The sequence below is a fragment of the Chiloscyllium punctatum genome, chromosome 44, assembly GCF_047496795.1.
Source record: "Chiloscyllium punctatum isolate Juve2018m chromosome 44, sChiPun1.3, whole genome shotgun sequence".
Lineage (NCBI taxonomy): Eukaryota > Metazoa > Chordata > Chondrichthyes > Orectolobiformes > Hemiscylliidae > Chiloscyllium > Chiloscyllium punctatum.
In genome coordinates, this window is record NC_092782.1 from 12,307,396 (window position 1) to 12,326,107 (window position 18,712).

General features: G+C 42.0%; 1 protein-coding gene across 2 annotated transcripts in view; it reads left to right on the plus strand.

Moving 5' to 3' along the window:
* The window catches only part of LOC140466722 (solute carrier organic anion transporter family member 1C1-like), a 53,358-nt gene extending 35,879 nt beyond the window's left edge, over window positions 1-17,479 (plus strand). For both annotated transcript variants that reach the window (XM_072562239.1, XM_072562240.1), the window contains 5 exons: window positions 593-758; window positions 1,962-2,140; window positions 6,139-6,203; window positions 11,216-11,333; window positions 13,966-17,479. In XM_072562239.1, coding sequence (XP_072418340.1) covers window positions 593-758; window positions 1,962-2,140; window positions 6,139-6,203; window positions 11,216-11,333; window positions 13,966-14,170 — 733 coding nt within the window. In that variant the 3' untranslated portion in view covers window positions 14,171-17,479. The remainder of the gene's footprint in view (window positions 1-592; window positions 759-1,961; window positions 2,141-6,138; window positions 6,204-11,215; window positions 11,334-13,965) is intronic.
* Window positions 17,480-18,712: the final 1,233 nt, after the last annotated feature.

Consider the following 18,712-nt stretch of genomic DNA (forward strand, 5'->3'; position numbering starts at 1 on the left):
TTCCGAATTTCCTTAGTCTCCTGAGGATATAGAGACATTGTGCAAACTTGACCATTGCATCAACATGGGTGGACCAGGAGAGATTGTTGGTGGTCATCACTCCTTAGTAAGTAAGATATTTCCAAACTGCATCTGGTTGATCTTGTGATCCTGGAGTATTAAGGTCTACAAATCTGAGTTTGGTGAATGGAGTTAAGATACAGATCAGCCATGACAAGATCAAATGCTGCCATGTTACCAATATCTGAAATGGCACCCACCCCAGCTGATGCCCTACACTACCTGAGCTGGCATCCTACACTACCTGAGAGGGCATCTTAACCCCTACCCATCTATCCACCCTCCCAGCATCTGATGTCCTTACTGTTTGACAATGTGGTTGTCAGGATTGTTAAATCTCAGAACACAGCAACTGACTGCTCTGACTACAGGCTCAAGGAAGTGAATGCCTGACCCTGCTGTCCCTGTAAAGGTTTGAAGCCTGTGTTGATTTCACTTATTTCGCTCTTGGTGATTGAGTTTGAATAATATTTTCTCCTTCAGGGTTAGAGTGACCGTTGACACTTAGCATCCTTTTGCTACTGTATTTCAGAGTCATGGAGAGATGGGACAATGAGCACAGTTTATTCTCCCAGTGTAACACTGACTGCATGTGCTCAAGCTCACAGTGGGAACCTGTCTGTGCTGGAAATGGACTAACTTACGTTTCTCCTTGTCTTGCTGGTTGCAAATCATCGAGTGGGACTGGACTAAAGATGGTAAGAAATTAATTTATCAACCTGATAAGATTAAGCATAGGTTCATCCTAACAGCTGATTTTCCTAATAATTTCAAGTCTTCAATTTTGATATATTAGGGAAGAGTAAAGATGAATGAATATTGTATACCAAAAGAATGGTGAAGTTGCCACTGGATCATCATCTCCTGTGTGTCTACATGTCCACAACAAGGCCACATGTAAGTGAGGTATAGGATGATGGCCATTGACACTCATGATTAGGCTGACGGCTGTGACCTCGGGAGGATGACTATGTGGAAAGGCATTGGTAGAGGACAACAGAATGCGAAGATCAATCGACTATGAAGAGAGCTGGGAGGAAACAGAGGGCAGGGAGTCATGCATAGGCCCAGTCCACTTCCCTCCTCTCTGCAATAAATGCAGCCAAGACTATTACTCCAGAGTGAAGTTCATGAGCCATGTCAGGCCATGCTCAATGCAAAGTTGGCAACTATAAATCTTCTATAGGCTGCTACCACAGCATTAACATTTGAGAAAGGTAAAACCAAATATGCTTGCTGATCAAAGTGAATCTGGAAAAGCGCAGCAGGTCAGGCAGCATCACAAGGAACAGGAGAATCGACGTTTCGGGCATGAGCCCTTCTTCAGGAATGAGGAATGATGCTGCCTGACCTGCTGCGCTTTTCCAGCAACACATTTTCAGCTCTGATCTCCAGCATCTGCAGTCCTCACTTTCTCCTCGATCAAAGTGAATCCCCAGGTTTTCCAAGTCATGAATCCCCAGCTTTAATAAGGTAAACTCTTTCCTAAGATAAACTTTGAGGAGTGATCTTCTATTTAACTCATGTAGCAGGCTTTCTGAATTGAAAGATAGTAAGGATGAGGTCAAATAGGTTATTCCTTTGTGAAGGTACATGCTAGTCTAGCAGTTGCAGATAAAAAAAACAATTAATTACCAGTCCAAAATAAGTTGATTTACAGATGCCAATTCATATTCTGATAAACCTCCTGAAAGTTGCCAATTTTGAAGTAGGAAAGACTTCTACTCAAAGCCATACTAGCTGTTGTAACAAATAACCCAGACCATGAAGAAAATAGACCGTTAAGACATCTTGATCAAAGAAGTATTGTGAATCCAAATATCAAAACGGAGCCATAATTCTTATTGCTAGTCTGCACTTTTTTCCCAGACACCTCTTGACTGTGAGCCTTTTCTACACAGGAATTCTACAACTGCAGCTGTGTTTCCCATTTGACAGCTACCAATTCTTCTATGGTACTGGGACAGTGCCCAAAAACTGAAGATTGCAACAAAGTCTTTCCATATTACTTAGCAGTAACCGTTCTCGAATCGTTCACCCTTTCATTTGGAGGCATGGCCGAGTTTGAGGTACTAATGAGGTAAAAAAATTTTTTGGATAAGTGTTTGGTGTTTAAATTGTAGAGCAAATAGAGTCATAAAGAACCACAAAGCCAAGATATCGTAACATGCTTTATAGCCATTAAAATGCTTTTGTAGTCACTGTTGTCGTGGGGGGAACACAGCAACCAAACTATACACAACAAGATCCCATGGACATAATGAGCCAACATCCAAATAATCTGATTTGCAGTGATAGGAATTTAAAAAGGCCAAACGAAAAACTGTTCTAGAGAGCAGCACACCCTTGATTTCTTGGAGTTTCTCTCAGAGGTGAGCAATGGAAAACTGAGGCTTTATCTTTTACTGAAATGCAAAATAGATGCAAAGTAAGCTTCAGCTGTCCCTTCCATCTATCGGGACAATATAATTTATTAGCAAAAATTCACTCACTCTGAAAACTACTAATTGGATTTAAATGAATTACTTTATCTAATCTCGTGAAAGGTCGCAGTGAAACTCAGCCACAACATGAAATAATCTAAATGTTTGCCTTAAAATGGACTGAATCTGAAAAAAAAACATGCAAAGCGCATATGCCTTCTGCATATAAAAGACATGTGGAAAGATAAGAGTTGCAATTGCACTTGGAAATGTAAAGAGAAAATGTTAAGGATGGTTTTCTGAACTCTCCTATAAACGTGCAGTTGATTCAGTTGGATTGAGAAGTATAAAGATTCTTGATAGTTGATACTTGTGTACTTAAAGCAGTCCCACAGCTGAGGCTCACTAGCTGCTGAAGATGGTGTAATTTTGACTGATTCCCTGAAGAGATCCTTAGGGAAATCTAGTTCATTTCGATAGTGTGTTAGCTCCAGTGCATATCTAAAATTCTGGGCACCTTGTATCATAACATTGAGAGATGGTAACTTTAAGATACAGAGCTTTCCAAAATTGATTTATAGATAAGAAAATGAAAAACAGATGCAAGTCAGGACATCAGTAGCTGAGGGTGGGGGGGGGGGGAGGGGGGGGGGTGGGTGGGTGGGGGAGGTGCAGAGGGGAGGTAAAGGTTTGATTGAAGAGATGAGTTTTGTTGGATTTTAACAGGTCTGCATTATTCAGTGTAATTATCATTCTGTCATAGGTGAGAACCAGCATTCAAGAAGTATTTAGCTGAATACTTGAAAGGCTATGCAATGCTCTATGGAGCATGCAATGGTGTGAGCTAAGTGCTGGGAAGTGGGATTAGTGCTTGATGACTAGTACGGGTATGATGGGCCAAAGAATGTCTTTCCATGCTGTACTCCATGACTCTTTGACTATAATTCAGAATGCACTTATTCACATACACACTCCCACATCGAGCAACAACACGATAGCTGTGTAAAATTCCCATGTTTCTTGTTGCATTTTTATGTTGAAGCTAATTCAAAATAAGACTGTTTTTACATGTCGAAGCAGCTTTAGAAGCGGATGCGATACATTCTTAAAGCATATTAATAACTGCTTATACAATTACTAGGAAGATATCACAGTTTTTTTTTGATGTTTGAGAATTGCTGGGGCAATGTTATATTATGTTCTAAGCTTCAATAGGAGTCAGCATCATTTCATTTTACTTGAATATTGTCCATATTCTACTTCATCAAAGTGGTACTATACCCAGTTAGCATTTTGAGAAATATTGTATTCATAATGGCTCGCCCTTTAGCTGCAATATGGATCCTTACGCAAATGAAGGAATTATATTTTGTTCATGTAAATTGTTATAGTAGCAATTATATAATTTATAGAATTAAAACTGTTGAGGCAACAAAGTCTAAGTAAAGCTGATTTAATTACATGTTGGATCATCCATGATATAATTGTAATTATATTAATTGAATGACTAATGATTCTGCACTTACCTGAGTTAGACTGTCAAAATGATTTAGTATTACAGAGCATAAATACTAATTTAGAAAATGTTTGCATTGTAATTATGGTAATTGACTGATGTAGCATAATTTAAGAACTTTGAAGTGTGGTATTTGCAGATGCCTAACTCTGGCTTTTTTTTTCATTCATTCATGGGATGTGGGTGTTGTTGGCTGAGCTAGAATTTAATGTCCATCCCTAATTGACCCTGGGGTTATGAGTAATTATAAACGAAAATTCAAATCTGAACATCAGATACATTAACATATTAAATGCATGTGTGTGAGTGTGTGTCTGTGTCTGAGTGCACCTGTGCATGAGCATGCATGCGTCTGTGTGTCTGTGTGTGTGGATGTGGGTGACTGTGTGTGCATGGGGGGGTCGGGGTGGTGTGTGTGTGAATGTGTGTGTGTGTCTGAGACTGTGTGTGTGTCTGTGTGTGTGAGACTATGTGAATGTGTGTCTGGGTCTGAGTCTATGATTATGTGTGCATGCATGTGTGTGTGTGGATGTGTGTGAATGTGTCTGTGTATGTGTCTGTGTGTATGTGCATGTGTGTCTGTGTTTGTGTGTGTGTGTGCGCGCACGTGCATGTGTCTGTGCATGCGTGCCTGTGCATCTGTGTGCATGTATGTGTATCTGTGTGTGGGCATATGTATATATGTGTGCGTGTGTGTGTGTACGAGTGCCTACACGCGTGTGTGTCTGTGTGCATATATGTGTGTCTATGTATGTGTGTAGATTGCTGAGAAATGTACCCAGAAGGAAAAATAATTCTCTCCATTCTACCTTTGACAGTAATTCTCTCAAATAGCTTTTGAAAATATGGACTTAAATTCAACAGATAGGTGTGCACATTTGCAAAGTGGTACTTGCTTAATGATATTTACAGAGTCTTAACTTGTTCTCTGCCTGTTTTCCAGAATTCTGGTAAAAAGTACTTTTTTCTCTGTGGTGCATTGATAAGAAAGATGTTTTGATCAGAACTCCCCAAACTCTGTTGAAATGAAAACATGTACTGTGTAATTATAAAAAGAAGCTTGTAGCTCTATAGCATGTTAGGAATCCCATTGCGCTTTACAGTCAATGAAGTACTTTTGGCATAAATGCAGCAGCCAGTTTGGACACAATGCAGTTCATAATGATAAACATTAACTGGTCATTTGATTTGTGGGTGCTTTAAGTGATAAATATTTTCCAGATACCCTGGAGAGCTCCCTAATCTTCAAATATTTTTCAGATGGTATCAAAATCATTTACATCCTTCTGAGAGCTCAAGGGCAGCACTGATTTCACATCTCATTCAAAAGACAGCACAACTGAGAACATAGAGCTCCCTCAGTACTGCGCTTGAGAGCCCGCCCAGAGTTTGCATTCGCAACCTTCAGACTCAGAGGTAGAAACTCAGAACTAATGAGTTTTATTGCGAATTGGAAATTAACACATTCCAAAGTATTTAGTAATCTATTAAGCTAATGGACTGATTCATTACAGCAAGAGTAAAAAGAGGTGTAAAAACACCGGCTGTGAAGATAAAAGGGAGAGCCCAGGGACACTCAGTGGTTGGCACTGCTACCTCACAGCTCCAAGGACCCGGGTTCAAGTCCCGCCTCGGGCGACTATCTGTGTAGAGTTTGCACATTCTCCCCGTGTTGTGTGGGTTTCCTCTGGGTGCTCCACTTTCCTCCCACAATCCAAAGATGCGCAGGTCAGGTGAATTGGCCATGCTAAAGTGTCCATAGGGTTCAGGAATTGTAGGTTAGGTGTATTAGTCAGGGTTAAATATAGGATAGTAGGGGAACGGGTCTGGGTGGGTTACTCTTCAGAGAGTCGGTGTAGACCTGTTGGGGCCTGTTTCCACACTGTAGGGATTCTATTCTCTCTAAAAAACATTTTGTTGTTACCAAGATTCAAGGAGTTGCTTTTGCTGCCAGAGAGACACTCAGTTACATCCAAACAGACCATCCAGCCCAAATAATTTATACTAGCATCATGCTCCATACAAGCCTCCTCCACTTGTTACACCCTCTATCCTATCCAAAATGAGTAAGATTTCTGGAGAGTTTGGGCAGTATTTCATTGTCCACATGCCAAGTTAACTGGTCTGTTGCTCCAACAGGTCCATTGATACAGAGTTGAAACCACTGGCAATAGGCATTTACAGCCTGATGATAAGAATGTTCGGTGAGTTTTGTCAGTTTCGCTGAATTTTGAATTACTCATGCTAATTATTCTTCATTTATTCGAATACAGCATTCATTGACCTATGCTGGTCCCATTCAAGCAAGATCTGATCTTAAAATTTCATCCTGGTTTTCAAATCGTCCCTTGATTTAACTCTTTATCACATTGCTGTAATGACCTCTACCCCCATAACCCTTAGAGACATCAGTGCTCTTTCAATTCTGAACAACCCCAATTCTAACTGCTGTGTCATTAGTGGTGGCACCTTTACTGGGCAGTCCTTACACTCTGAAATGTCTTTCCAACACCTTTTTGCTTCTCTACCTCACTTGTCTCCTTTAAGACATGACTTGAAACCGACCATTGTTTTGGTCATCTGACCTAATATCTCCTTATATGGTTTGGTGTGATATTTGTTTTATAACAGGTCTATGAAGTACATTAAGGTGCTAAATAAATAAATGCTGTTGTTGTTGTGAAAATGGGTTTTCAATTAGAACTCTTCATACCTGATGGGTTAGGCCAAAGTCAGGGCTGTACAATTTCACACTAAGTGCAACAAAAACTAAAATGTTTTCTGGCATTGCATGGATTAGGGAGATCAACTTCTTCGCCCAGAGAATAGTGGATATGTGGAATGCTGTGCCCCAGAAGGCAGTGGAGGCCAAGTCTCTGGATACTTTTAAGAAAGAGATAGATAGACCTCTTAGAGATAGTGGAATCAAGGGTTATGGAGATAAGGCAGGAACAGGATGCTGATTGTGGATGATCAGCCATGATCATAATGAATGGTGGTGCTGGCTTGAAGGGCCTGAATGGCCTACTCCTGCACCTATTGTCTATTGTATATTTATTTCCATCAGCATTAGGATACAATTGTTTTTGTTTCTTCTGCTTTCATGAGAAATAATGAGCAGAGGAAATAGTCACCTACATGTATAATGTTTAGTGGCCATTATGAAAGACTATGTGAACTTCAGATGCTTCAAGTCATCTGACCAGACCTTGATGGGAAGGCGTGTGAAATATTGTCAACTCTGGCACACTTGCTATTCTGTATGCAGAACAAAGTGCCCCTAGAGACAATCTGTGAATTATTGAAGTTCATGGTCAGAAAAGAGATAAAGGGGAAACACCAGGTTAAGTTAGTTTAGCTAAATACTTGTCTTTCTACCTGATGTGGAAATATGGACCATTAACTTTTAACTCATGTTTTATGCGTTTTATCGTAAGAGCAACAAGTCTGCTGGCCTTTATAAACATGTAAACAAGGAACAAGTGTAGACCACTTGGCCTTTCAGGCCTGCTTCACAATTCAATCAGAATACCGCTGATCGGATTTTAACCTTACCTCTACATTCCTGCACAGCGCCAATAATCTTTGTCCCTGTTGTATCGACAATCTATCTTCCTCTGTCTTCAAAATAGTTGAAGACTCTGCCTTTTGAGGAAGGGAGTTTCAAGACTGTCAACCCTCCGAGAGAAAAGAGTTTCCTCGGCTCTGTCTGGGCACCATGGTGGCTGAGTGGTGCCTCACGGTACCATGGACCTGCATTCAATTCTATCTATGGGTCACTGTCTGTGTGGAGTTTGCACATTCTCCCCGTGTCTGTGCAGATTGCCTCTGGGTGCTCTGATTTTCTCCTACAGTCCAAAGATATGCAGGTTAGGTGGATTGGCCATGCTAAATTGCCCATATTATCCAGGGATATGTCGATTAGGTGGATTAGCCATTGGGAAAGCAGGGTTGCAGGAATAGGTTGGGATACTCTTCAGAGGGTCAGTGTGGACTCGTTGGGCTGAATGGCCTGTTTCCACACTGTAGGGATTCTAAATGGCCTTCCTTTATTTTTAGACTATGGCTCCAAGTTCTAAATTGTTCTACAAGATGAAACATCTGTGCATTGCAGATGTTTTAAGATAATCTCAAATACAGCCCATTCACCCAACAGCTCAATTCTCACTAAACTGTATTCGCCTCCAATCAGGCAACACCTCAATTTTAAAATTCTCAATGTTACTTTCAATGTAATGGCCTCCCCATTTGAGACCTGTGTGAGCTCCTCCAACCATGCAGCACTTTGAACAATGTAAGCTTCTGCAATTCTGACTTTTTTTTTGCATCTTCTACGTCCCTCATGTAACAACCTACAGGGCCTGAAAAACATGTTATGTTCCAATGTGGTTGTTTTCCTTCCTACACCTGTCAGCTGTCACTTGCTCTGATCTCTGAAATTTCACTTCCAGCTCCAACCTCTCATTTAAGAAAATTATTAAAACTTAACTAGGAGCAAATTACTACAGATACTGGGATCTGAACCGAAAACAACAAATGCTAAAGATCACAGTGGGCCAGACAGCATCCATGGAGAGACGGCAAGAGGAATGCCCACCCTGAAGAAGTTTTGCTCTTCCCTCCGACAGGAATTCTGCTTGTCTCTTCCACCATGCACATCTTCGTTGTTTTTCATTTCACGGCTGCTGTTCGACAAGGTGTTTGAACTAGCAATATCCTTTCTCCCCCAGCACTTCAGCCCTCCACTACTGCATAAATACTGCCCCCTACACACTTCACTTCACCTCTGACAAAGAGTCGTGTAGACTCGAATCGTTAGCTTGCTTTCTCTCCATGGATGCTGCCTGACCCGCTGTAATCTTCAGCATTTGTTGTTTTCAATTAAAACTTAACTGTTTAGCCCTGGATATCCTTCTGAATAGCTCTGACTGTGTCTAAATTATGGTCTGCTAACTCACCATAACATCATAAGATATAGGGGCATGAATGGTTAATTTGGTCCATTGAACCTACTTTGCCAGTTGACAAGATTATGTTGATCTGATTGTGTCCTTTTCTCAACTTCCTTGGCATTTCCCTATAACAGTTAACTCTCTTGTCAATCAAAGTCTCTCTACCTTATGTACTCAATGCCTCCATTGATCTCTGTGGAATAGAATTCCAAACATGAACAACTCTGAAGAGCAGAAGCTGCTTCTCATTTTTGCCTTACATGGGAGCTTCCTTATTTTGAAACTGTGCCTCCTGGTTCTAGAATTGCCAACAAAATGAAACATCTTCCCAGCATTTACTCTGTCGAGCTCCCTCAGGATGTCATTGTGTTTAAATGTCACCATCTCTCATTCTTTTTTCTAAATTCCAATATGTATAAGCCCAATCTGCTCAAGCTTTGTTCTTAAAGCAATCCCTTCATCTCAGACATCAGCCTAGTCAACCTACACTGAACAATTTCCAATGTAAGTACACTCCTGTTAGAGTAAAAAGATCAATACATAGGGTATGGTACGATAGCTGTGGTCTCAGCAATGTTCTGTAGCAGTAGCAAACCCTCTGGTTTTATTATTTGTTTGCTCTATGCCTTCCCAACACACTCTGGTTTTCATGACTGGCATCACTGTCCTGCCGTAGTGCCCTGTCCTTTCCTGTTAACACTCCAAATCTCTCCTCAAGTGAACCCTGTCCCCACCCCATCACTATTCAGTTTAATTCCTTCCATTGCCCTAGATTATACAATTTTCCAATAAATTGAAGCCAGCATAGATCAGGTAATGACTGTTCCAGTGCTAGAGCTCTCTCTTTTCGCCAAACTGGTACAAGTGCCTCAGAAATCAAAACCCATTTCTCTGACACCAGTCTTTGAACCATTCCTTCGATTGTCTGAACTGATTTGCCTTATGCCAATTTGCTCATGGCTCAGAGATTATTACCTTTGTGTTTCTGCTTTCGAATATAGTCTCCAGTTGCTTACCTCCATCAATAGAGCCTCCTTCTTAGCCCTACTTACGTCACATGTTCAGATGTACCCTGACAACTGAAGACTTTCCTTTTAAGTTCCTCCCAGTGACGGGGAACCGTCTTTAATCCTGACACATGCAGCAACACAGCCTTTGGAATTCACCCTCTCAGTTGCACTGAATCCTCTAATTCCCAGAGTGCATAAGTTTAAGGTGAGGAGTAACTGGTTTAGAGGAAATCTTTGCTCACCCAGAGGGTTGTAGATACATGGAAGGTGGTGCCTGAGAGGATGGTGGAGGCAGGTACTCTTGTAAAATTTAAGAAATGTTTGGATGAGTGCTTAAAATGCCAGAGCATTGTTGACTATGGACCAAGTTCAGGTAAATGGGATTAGTTTAGTTTGGTGTTTGTTGATAAGCGTAGACATGGTGGGCAGAAGGACCTGTATCAATACTGTATGACTCTATGACTCTATATGCTGTCCGTTATTGCTGCTACGTTGGCACCACTTGAATGGCTCTTGCTCAATGTTGCAATGATCAGTTTGCTCATCCTCTCTGCAGTCCCTCCTCTCAACCAGACAAGTTGCAAAAATGCGTGAACCTGATGGACTGTTACCAGGGTTAATGCTATGTTCTGGATACCATGCCAGCTTCACTCAGCCAAACCCTCCTGTCCCTGACCATGAAGAAAATCTGAAATACCTTGCATAAAGAATGTGACTGCCTCATGAAACAAAGTCATTGTACCTCCCTCCCTGTTGTACAACGGCGTCTGAAGCTCAGATTTCAGCTCATCAATATTGGAATGAATTTCCTCGTTGGACAGACACTTGCTGTAACCGCAGTTAGTGTGGATCACTTTGGCATCCAACAGCTCCCACATGCTACAGTAGCAACACATCACCATCCATGCCCATATAACAATGCTTACATTTCCCAGGACTTCTTTAAAACTACTGCATTTAGAAGGATAAAACCTTAAAGATTCACTAGCCAATCACTAATTTCTCAAATCAAAACCTTGAACACTCTCCAATTTTGGGAAATTGATAAAAATGCCTCAATAGCGACACATCCTTCTCCCGCTTTACAGAACTCCCACTTGCACCAAATCCTGAAGTCAGTTCTTAGACCTTATCACACTCTTCTGATACATTTTACTGATATTGAAGGCGCTGTATAAATGTGAGCTGTTGTTATTGTTCAAAACGTTATTCGCAAAGTCTTTCCAACACTGTGTCCTTTTCCTTTTATTCCAGCTGGAATTCCAGCTCCTATTTACTTTGGAGCTCTGATAGACACAACATGCCTGAAGTGGGGAACCAACCATTGTGGGAGGCGAGGGGCTTGTAGGCTGTATGACACGGATGCTTTCAGGTTTGTTGCTATTTCTGAATGGGCTGTTGGACTAAACATAATGGTGGTACTGTGGCCAATTGGTATGCTGTTCCCTAGGTAACCAGTGCAGCCACAATCCATTTAAACTAAACCTCGTGAGAATCTACTGACAGTAGCACAATATGATGAAGCTTCTGCAATACCCCTGATCATTGTGGTATCCGTCTTCACTCTGAGAGCAGTGGTTGAGTTCATCTGGCCATCATGTGAACCCCTGCAATACTTCAAGTGAAATTAGGTGCACAGCTGAAAGATCAAATAGGAGAAAGTGAGGACTGCAGATGCTGGAGATCAGAGCTGAAAAATGTGTTGCTGGAAAAGTGCAGTTGGTCAGGCAGCATCCAAGGAGCAGGAGAATCAACGTTTTGGGCATAAGCCCTTCTTCAGGAATGAGGAGGGCTTATGTCGATTCTCCTGCTCCTTGGATGCTGCCTGACCTGTTGCGCTTTTCCAGCAACACATTTTTCAGCACAGCTGAAAGATGCCCACTCCCAACTTATTCAGATAAGTCTTCCTGAGTCCACTAGGTGACCAGCGACTCGATAAACACATGCAGAATTTTGGAGAGCTCGGCACTTTTTGCACTGGGACTTCTCACTTTCTCAGTTTCTGTCGGATCCAGCATGAAATTGGAGGTGCCCAGCAGACGAAGTCAGCTGGTTAGAGGGTCATGCAGTTAGAGTTGACCAGTGTGAGTGGTTCTGTGTCAGCACCCCAAACCCCGATTCCCGGATATTGTCATGGTAAAATTCATTTCTCTGAATGGACAGGGGCGTTTCAGTAGGATGAGGGGGCGTTGGGTGGAAGTGGGGAGGGTGGACACCCAATCCTTGAGCGTCAGAGTTCCACTGCAAGGGTGGTGGATGTTTGAGATCAGCCGGATGAGCCTACAAGCCTCACATTAGTGTGGGCACCTCCTACAGGCTCGGTATATCCTGTCAGAATCAGTGCTGAACAGTAACTGCCTTGACCAGGGATATGAAGCTATTTTGGGGGCAGTTTACAGTTTTCATTGCGACACTTTCGAGCTGTGCTGGCAAGGCCTTTGTGCTCGTGGCATCTTGGTATAATCCGTAAATCTTTGAATCAATTTCCACATCGTTTTGCTTAGATCGAAGGTAAATTGTCAATTGACTGCAGCTCCATGCCCCACTTATTTGAGCTCTCCTTTATTGATTGGGTGAGGGAGCCATTCTCTCTGTGCCCAGGTAATTTGGTCTTCGAACACATGATGTTAACATTCAACTCACGTAAGGGCTAGACGATGACCATCTCTAACAAGAGGGAACCCAACCAACTGATCAGCGGCAGCACCATCTCAGAATCTGGTACCATCAACAGCCTGGGGATTATCATTGACCAGAAACTTAAGTGGACCTCACCTATAAATACAGCAGCTGCAGGAGCAGGTCAAAAGATGGGAATTCTGTGGTGACCCACTCAACTCTTGACTCATTAAAGCCTGTCCATCATTGCTACAATCACAAATCGGGAGTATGATGGAACACTGTCCCCTTGCCAGGATGAGTGCAGCTCCAGCAATACTCAAGGAGACCAACATCATCCAGGACTCCATAACCAATTTGATTTACACCCCATTCACCATTTTAGGCATTTGCTGCAGCCACACTCAGCATACAATGGCAGCGGTGTGCATAATCTGGAAGACGCGCAGCAGCACCTCACCAAGTCTTCTTCAACACCATCCAAACCTATAACCTCTACCTCCTAGAAGGCCCAAAGCAGCAGATGCATGGGAATGCCACCACCAACAGTAAGTTCCCCTCCAAGCCACATGCCACCCTGAGCTGGAACTATATTGCCTTTCCTTCAGCGTCACTGAGTCAAAATGTCTTTCTACTATCACTGCATATGTCGTTACACCAGTGGATCAAGAAGGTGACTCATCATTGCTTTTAACCTATTTCCAACTGAATTCAGGACAATTTTGGCCCTGAAGTAGACAAGGCACATCCCCAAAAATGTGCTGATTGTATTTCCAGAGGATCTTTTGATTAGGCTGTGAGGCAGCCCAGAATAATCGAGCAGAATGTGCGATCTCTATAGGACATTGCTATCATGTCTCACCTTAAAATGTTCATTTGATTTATTTTAGATTGATTGATTGATTCATTGCTGTCATGTGTATTGAGATACAGTGAAAAGTGTTGTTTTACAAGCTATACAGGGAGGTCATACCATACACAGTGGAAGAACAAAATGCAGAATACAGCCTTACAGAAGCAGAGAAGTTGCAGAGAAAGAGAGAACAATATTAAGATTTGAAAGGTCCATTCAAAGGTCTGATAACAGCAGGGAAGAAGCTGTTCTTGAATCTGTTCACACGTGTATTCAAACTTTTATCTCTTCTATCCGATGGAAGATGGTGGAAGAGTGCATAATTGCAGTGGGAGAAGTCTCTGCGTATGTTGCTTGCTTTCCTGAGGCAGTGGGCAGTCCAAATGGAGTCAGTGGGTGGGAGGCTGGTTTACGTGACGGTCTGGGTTGTGTTTGCAACTATCTGTAGTTCCGTACGGTCTTGAGAAGAGCATTTGCTACGAAATACCATTTTTAAATTCTCTCTGATGTCCTTCCATATTTGTCCTTCCAGGTATATCTACCTCGGAGTGCCTGCCGGATTTGCAATGGCCTCTTTTGCTCTATTTATTCCGTTTTTTATGCAAGTGAAGAAGCGTTTTGCAATAAAAGATGAAAAAGCATTTGACAATGTATGTACAGAACTGGACATCATTAATGAAGATAATGACCGCACTGGCTGTGACCTCTCTATGAATGCAATCAATCCTGATCCATGAGTTCACTAAGCAGACATCTGGGCTGTATGGAGAAAAAGAAGGCTTGAAAAGTTCCATGTCTATTTTACGTGAGGAGTGATATTTATATGTTAGCACTCCCAGAAAGTGCTGAAAATCAATAGATGGTTGTCCTGATTTTCTCACACTCCTGTTGTGCCAAGCTCTGTATTGGGTCTATTTAGCTATAAAATTGAGTTGTTCCAAATAGTTATGTGTGAGAAATGTTTCAGTTACTCTGTAAAATTCTGACTTGGAAACAGCGTCTTTAAAACTACATTTGTTGCCATTGATAGTTCGTGGACAATCTCCTTCACTGGTACAGTGAATGGACACACCCTCTGATTGGCTGGCATACTGGATCAGCACACTGGATCACCTGACTGGCTGACTCAATCAGCACACCATCTGATTGGCTCTCAGACTTGATCAACACACCCTCAGATTAACTAGCACACCGAGTTAATGTACTCATTTATAGAGTTAGATAACACAAGGAGAAAGTGAGGGCTGCAGATGCTGGAGATCAGAGTCAAGAGTGTGGTGCTGGAAAAGCACAGCAGGTCAGGCAGCATCTGAGGAACAGGAGAATCAATTTTCGGGCATCAGGAAGAGCTTATACCTGAAACATCGATTCTCCTGCTCCTGGTATGCTGCCTGACCTGCTGTGTATTTCCAGCACCACACTCTCGAGTTGGTTAACACACTTTGCCTAACTTAGTGAGTTAAGACATCCTCTATCCAATTATCTCTTCCCCTCAAAATGCCCGGATTGATTGGTAACAAGGGTTGAATTTGTGCTATGGGATGGCACTTTTGTGTGAGGTATTTCCAGCTTATATTTTAACATGTAAAATCGAATAAATTAATAGATTGGTTAAAATGCAGCAGACAATATAGAGAGCAGAAAGATTTATTCTATATGAGAATAAGTAGTGTGACAGACTGTCAACTTGATGCATGATCATTGTATGGAAGGGACCGCAGTGGAACCACAGAGAAAGGAAGTGTAAAATTAACTACATTCTACTATATACATAGGGCTAGATTTTCCAGGGACCTCAATCCTACACCCTATGTAGCGAGGTCAGCTGTGGGCTGACTGATGCAACAAAAATGGCTGCCCCTCAGTGATAATACATTGGGGCAGCCTACATGAGGTAATCATGGGATTCCCATCCCTCAGGTAATGGAAGGCCTGCCCTCGAGAGATGCCAGGCATTATGGCTGACCACCAGCTGAGTAGTCCCATCAATGCCAAAGCTTGACCAGTGTACAATCAGCTCAGAGGAAATGACCCACAGTGACGACGGGAGGAGGGGGGAGGGGGGTGCTTTTCGGGAGAGAACAGGGACCATTTACAAGGGTGGTTTCAGGAATCAGAAACTCCAGATCCAAGGATAGATTGCAGAACTTGGGACTGTACTCCCAAGTAAAAGAGAAGACTCGATGGAGGTTTTCAAAATCATGAGCGGGCCGGACAGAGTAGACAGGGAGAAGCTGTTGCCACTTGTAAAAATTAAAAGGAGTGAAAGAACACAGACTTAAAGTGATGTGCAAAACGAGGCAACAGTGATGTGAGTGAAAACTTGTTTTACTCGGCATATAGTTAGGTTATGGAATGCACAGCCTGGAAAGGTCATTGATGATTATTTGGATAGAAATAGTACACAGGGATATGGATAAAAGGCAAGAGATTGTGCTAATGAATAGAACCACTGCAGACAAGATGGGCTGAGTGGCCTTCTCCTGCACTATAATAATTCGATGGCTCTATGATGTAGAAGGCATTTCTGAGCAGTATGGGGATTGGAGACTTCAGGATAGGCAGGAAATCATTTGGGAGGGTTTCCTCCATTGGGCACAGAGCAGTCCCAATCCCACCTTTCCTTCCCAAGGGAGAGGAGCTATACCCAATTCCCATCTGCCTTTTCACCTGAAGGAGGGAGTACGGGGGAAATGGGATGTGAGGTTGTGCACTGCTTTCTTCATTTCTATCTCCCCACCTGCACATATTATTGTGTGGCAGGGGCCTAAACCTAAACCAGACCCTAAACCAGCTATTGGTTGTCATTAAAGGCCTCAACAGGCCTGAGGACAGCTGAGTTGACTGATGTCTTCGCCACTTACTGTACTACAAAGAACTGGGAGTGTCAGGAAAGGGCTGGGAGAGCCCTCCAAATCCGTCACTGAGATGGTAGAGTGGGGAGGGGTGCTACAACACTCCCACCTTAGAGCAGGTTGTGTGAGTGAAATATAAACAAAGCAAAATTCACTCAATCAGCACATCAGCAACCAAATAGATTATTAACTAAAGCTAGTAAGGCATGCGTAGAAGGGTTAGCATCACTGGGCTCTGAATCCTAAAACTATGACAGTTCAAGATTCAAAGGGCTTTCATGGATACAGAATCCAAAAAATCACAGAAGTTTCCTTGGATCAACAGAAAGTTAGTCCTTATAAGGGCTCTCAGAAACAAAATTAGCCTGTCTTATCGATCTCAAACAGCACAAAGAATTCCTGGTCTTCAAAGCACTGGATGTTAGAAATAGTTACTTCTTATTGATGACAATGAGATGGAGTTCAGACTTGAGGCAACAGGAGGTCAATGCCAACAGAGGCCCCGTTAGGAATATCATAGACTGAATCGTATTGGTGGCTGCCTGAGCTGTAAGTGTTGGAATTCACTCCCAACATTTCCTCAGCTCTCTCCCTTTCTCTCTTCTAAAACTTTCTTTAAAGCCCACTTTTAATCTGTCCTAGTAACTCCTTATGCAGCAAGGTGTCAATTTGAAAACACGTGTGAAGCATCTTGGGATGTTTTGCTACATTAATTGCTCTGGTTGTTTGTGGTGCAGTGGCAGTGTCTCTACCCCTGACTAAGACATGTGGGTTCAAGTCCAGGGGTGTGTAACAGCAACATTGATCAGGTAGATTAGAACAATAGGTTAAACTTAAATAAAATTAGCTACTGGAGCAATGCAAATTGGTATACAAAGAAAATGACAGGATGCAATTTTGTTTAACACACTATTATTTTACTCCCTTCAACTGGTTGTCCTGAAGATTAATCTTAATCATGAGGGAATGGCTCTTTGTAAGCCTAACCCAGGCCCTCAGATCTCCTTTAAAAAGGGTTTAGCAAAGCAGGAATGGCAGCATTCACGAGAACCAGTAGTTGTAATCATATGAATGAAAAGATTGGTCTTTGCAATGCAAATATGAGGCTTCGGTGTTTGGGAATTCCTTTATGTGTGCATCACTCAATGTAAGGTCTGCTTGCGTGCAAACTGCGCAGTTTAATAAAATTGGATGGACTCATTTTAGTCTCTGAACCTCATTTGCAATGCTACAATTCCATAACTCCTGTTCCTGATAGCTATGGCTCATGCCATACACTGCCTGTCTCTCTGAAATGAATATGACTGTCACATTCAGAATACTCGTGCAGATATCTCCAGTCGGGAGTGGGTATGGTCTGGTTATTCCAGTAGAGGGTACTTTACTGAGCTTGGGGAAGTGACATAGTGAGATGTACCTGGCTGAGAATTGCTTGCTGAAGTACCTGAAATGGAAAAGAATATAGTGGCCTGTCAATTGAAACATTAAAATTTCTTTTGTGGTATGTAAAAATCATGTTTTCTGGTAAAATAGACAAATGTAAAGATAATCACCATGTTGAATTGGTCAAAATTTAACACATTTTGAAAATAATGGACGATGGGTTTGAATTTTTGGACTGAAAATACCAAAAGAATTATTAATGGAAACTGAACAATTTACAAAGTTGTTACGATCTCTGAAGAGGAGACTGTAAATCAAAATCAAGCAGTTTACTTAAATGACCCTCAGCTGAATAAAGCACTAACAAGATTCCATTTTTGTAGTCATATCTTTAATGCGCATTGGAACTAACTCAAATTAATAGGAATTTCCAAGGATAAAGGTTAATTTTACTTTAATTAGAGTCATGGAGTTGTACAGTATGGAAACAGACTCTTCAGTCCAACTCATCCATGCTGACCACATATTTTAAACTGATCTAGTTCCATTTGTCAGCATTTGGCCCATATCCCTCTAAACCCTTCCTATTCATATATCCATCCAGATGCCTTTTAAATTTTGCAATTGTACCCCCTCTACCACTTCCTCTGGCAGTTCATTCCATACATGCACCACCCTCTGCTTGAAACTGTTGCCCCTTAGATCCCTTTTATATCCTTCCCCCTCACCTTAAACCTATGCCCTCTAGGTTTGGACTCCTCCACCCTGGAAAAAGACCTTGGCTGTTCACCCTATCAATGACTCTCATGCTTTTATAAAATTCTATATGTTCACCCCAAAACCTTCAATGCTCCAGGGAAAATAGCTCCAGCCTATTCAGTCTTGCCCTACAGCTCAAACTTTCCAATCCCAGCAACATCCTTGTAAAACTTTCCTGCACCCTTTCAAATTTCACAGCATCTTTCCTATAGCGGGGAGACCAGAATTGAATGCAGTATTACAGAAGTAGGGTTTAGATCAGAGTGGTGCTGGAAAAGCATA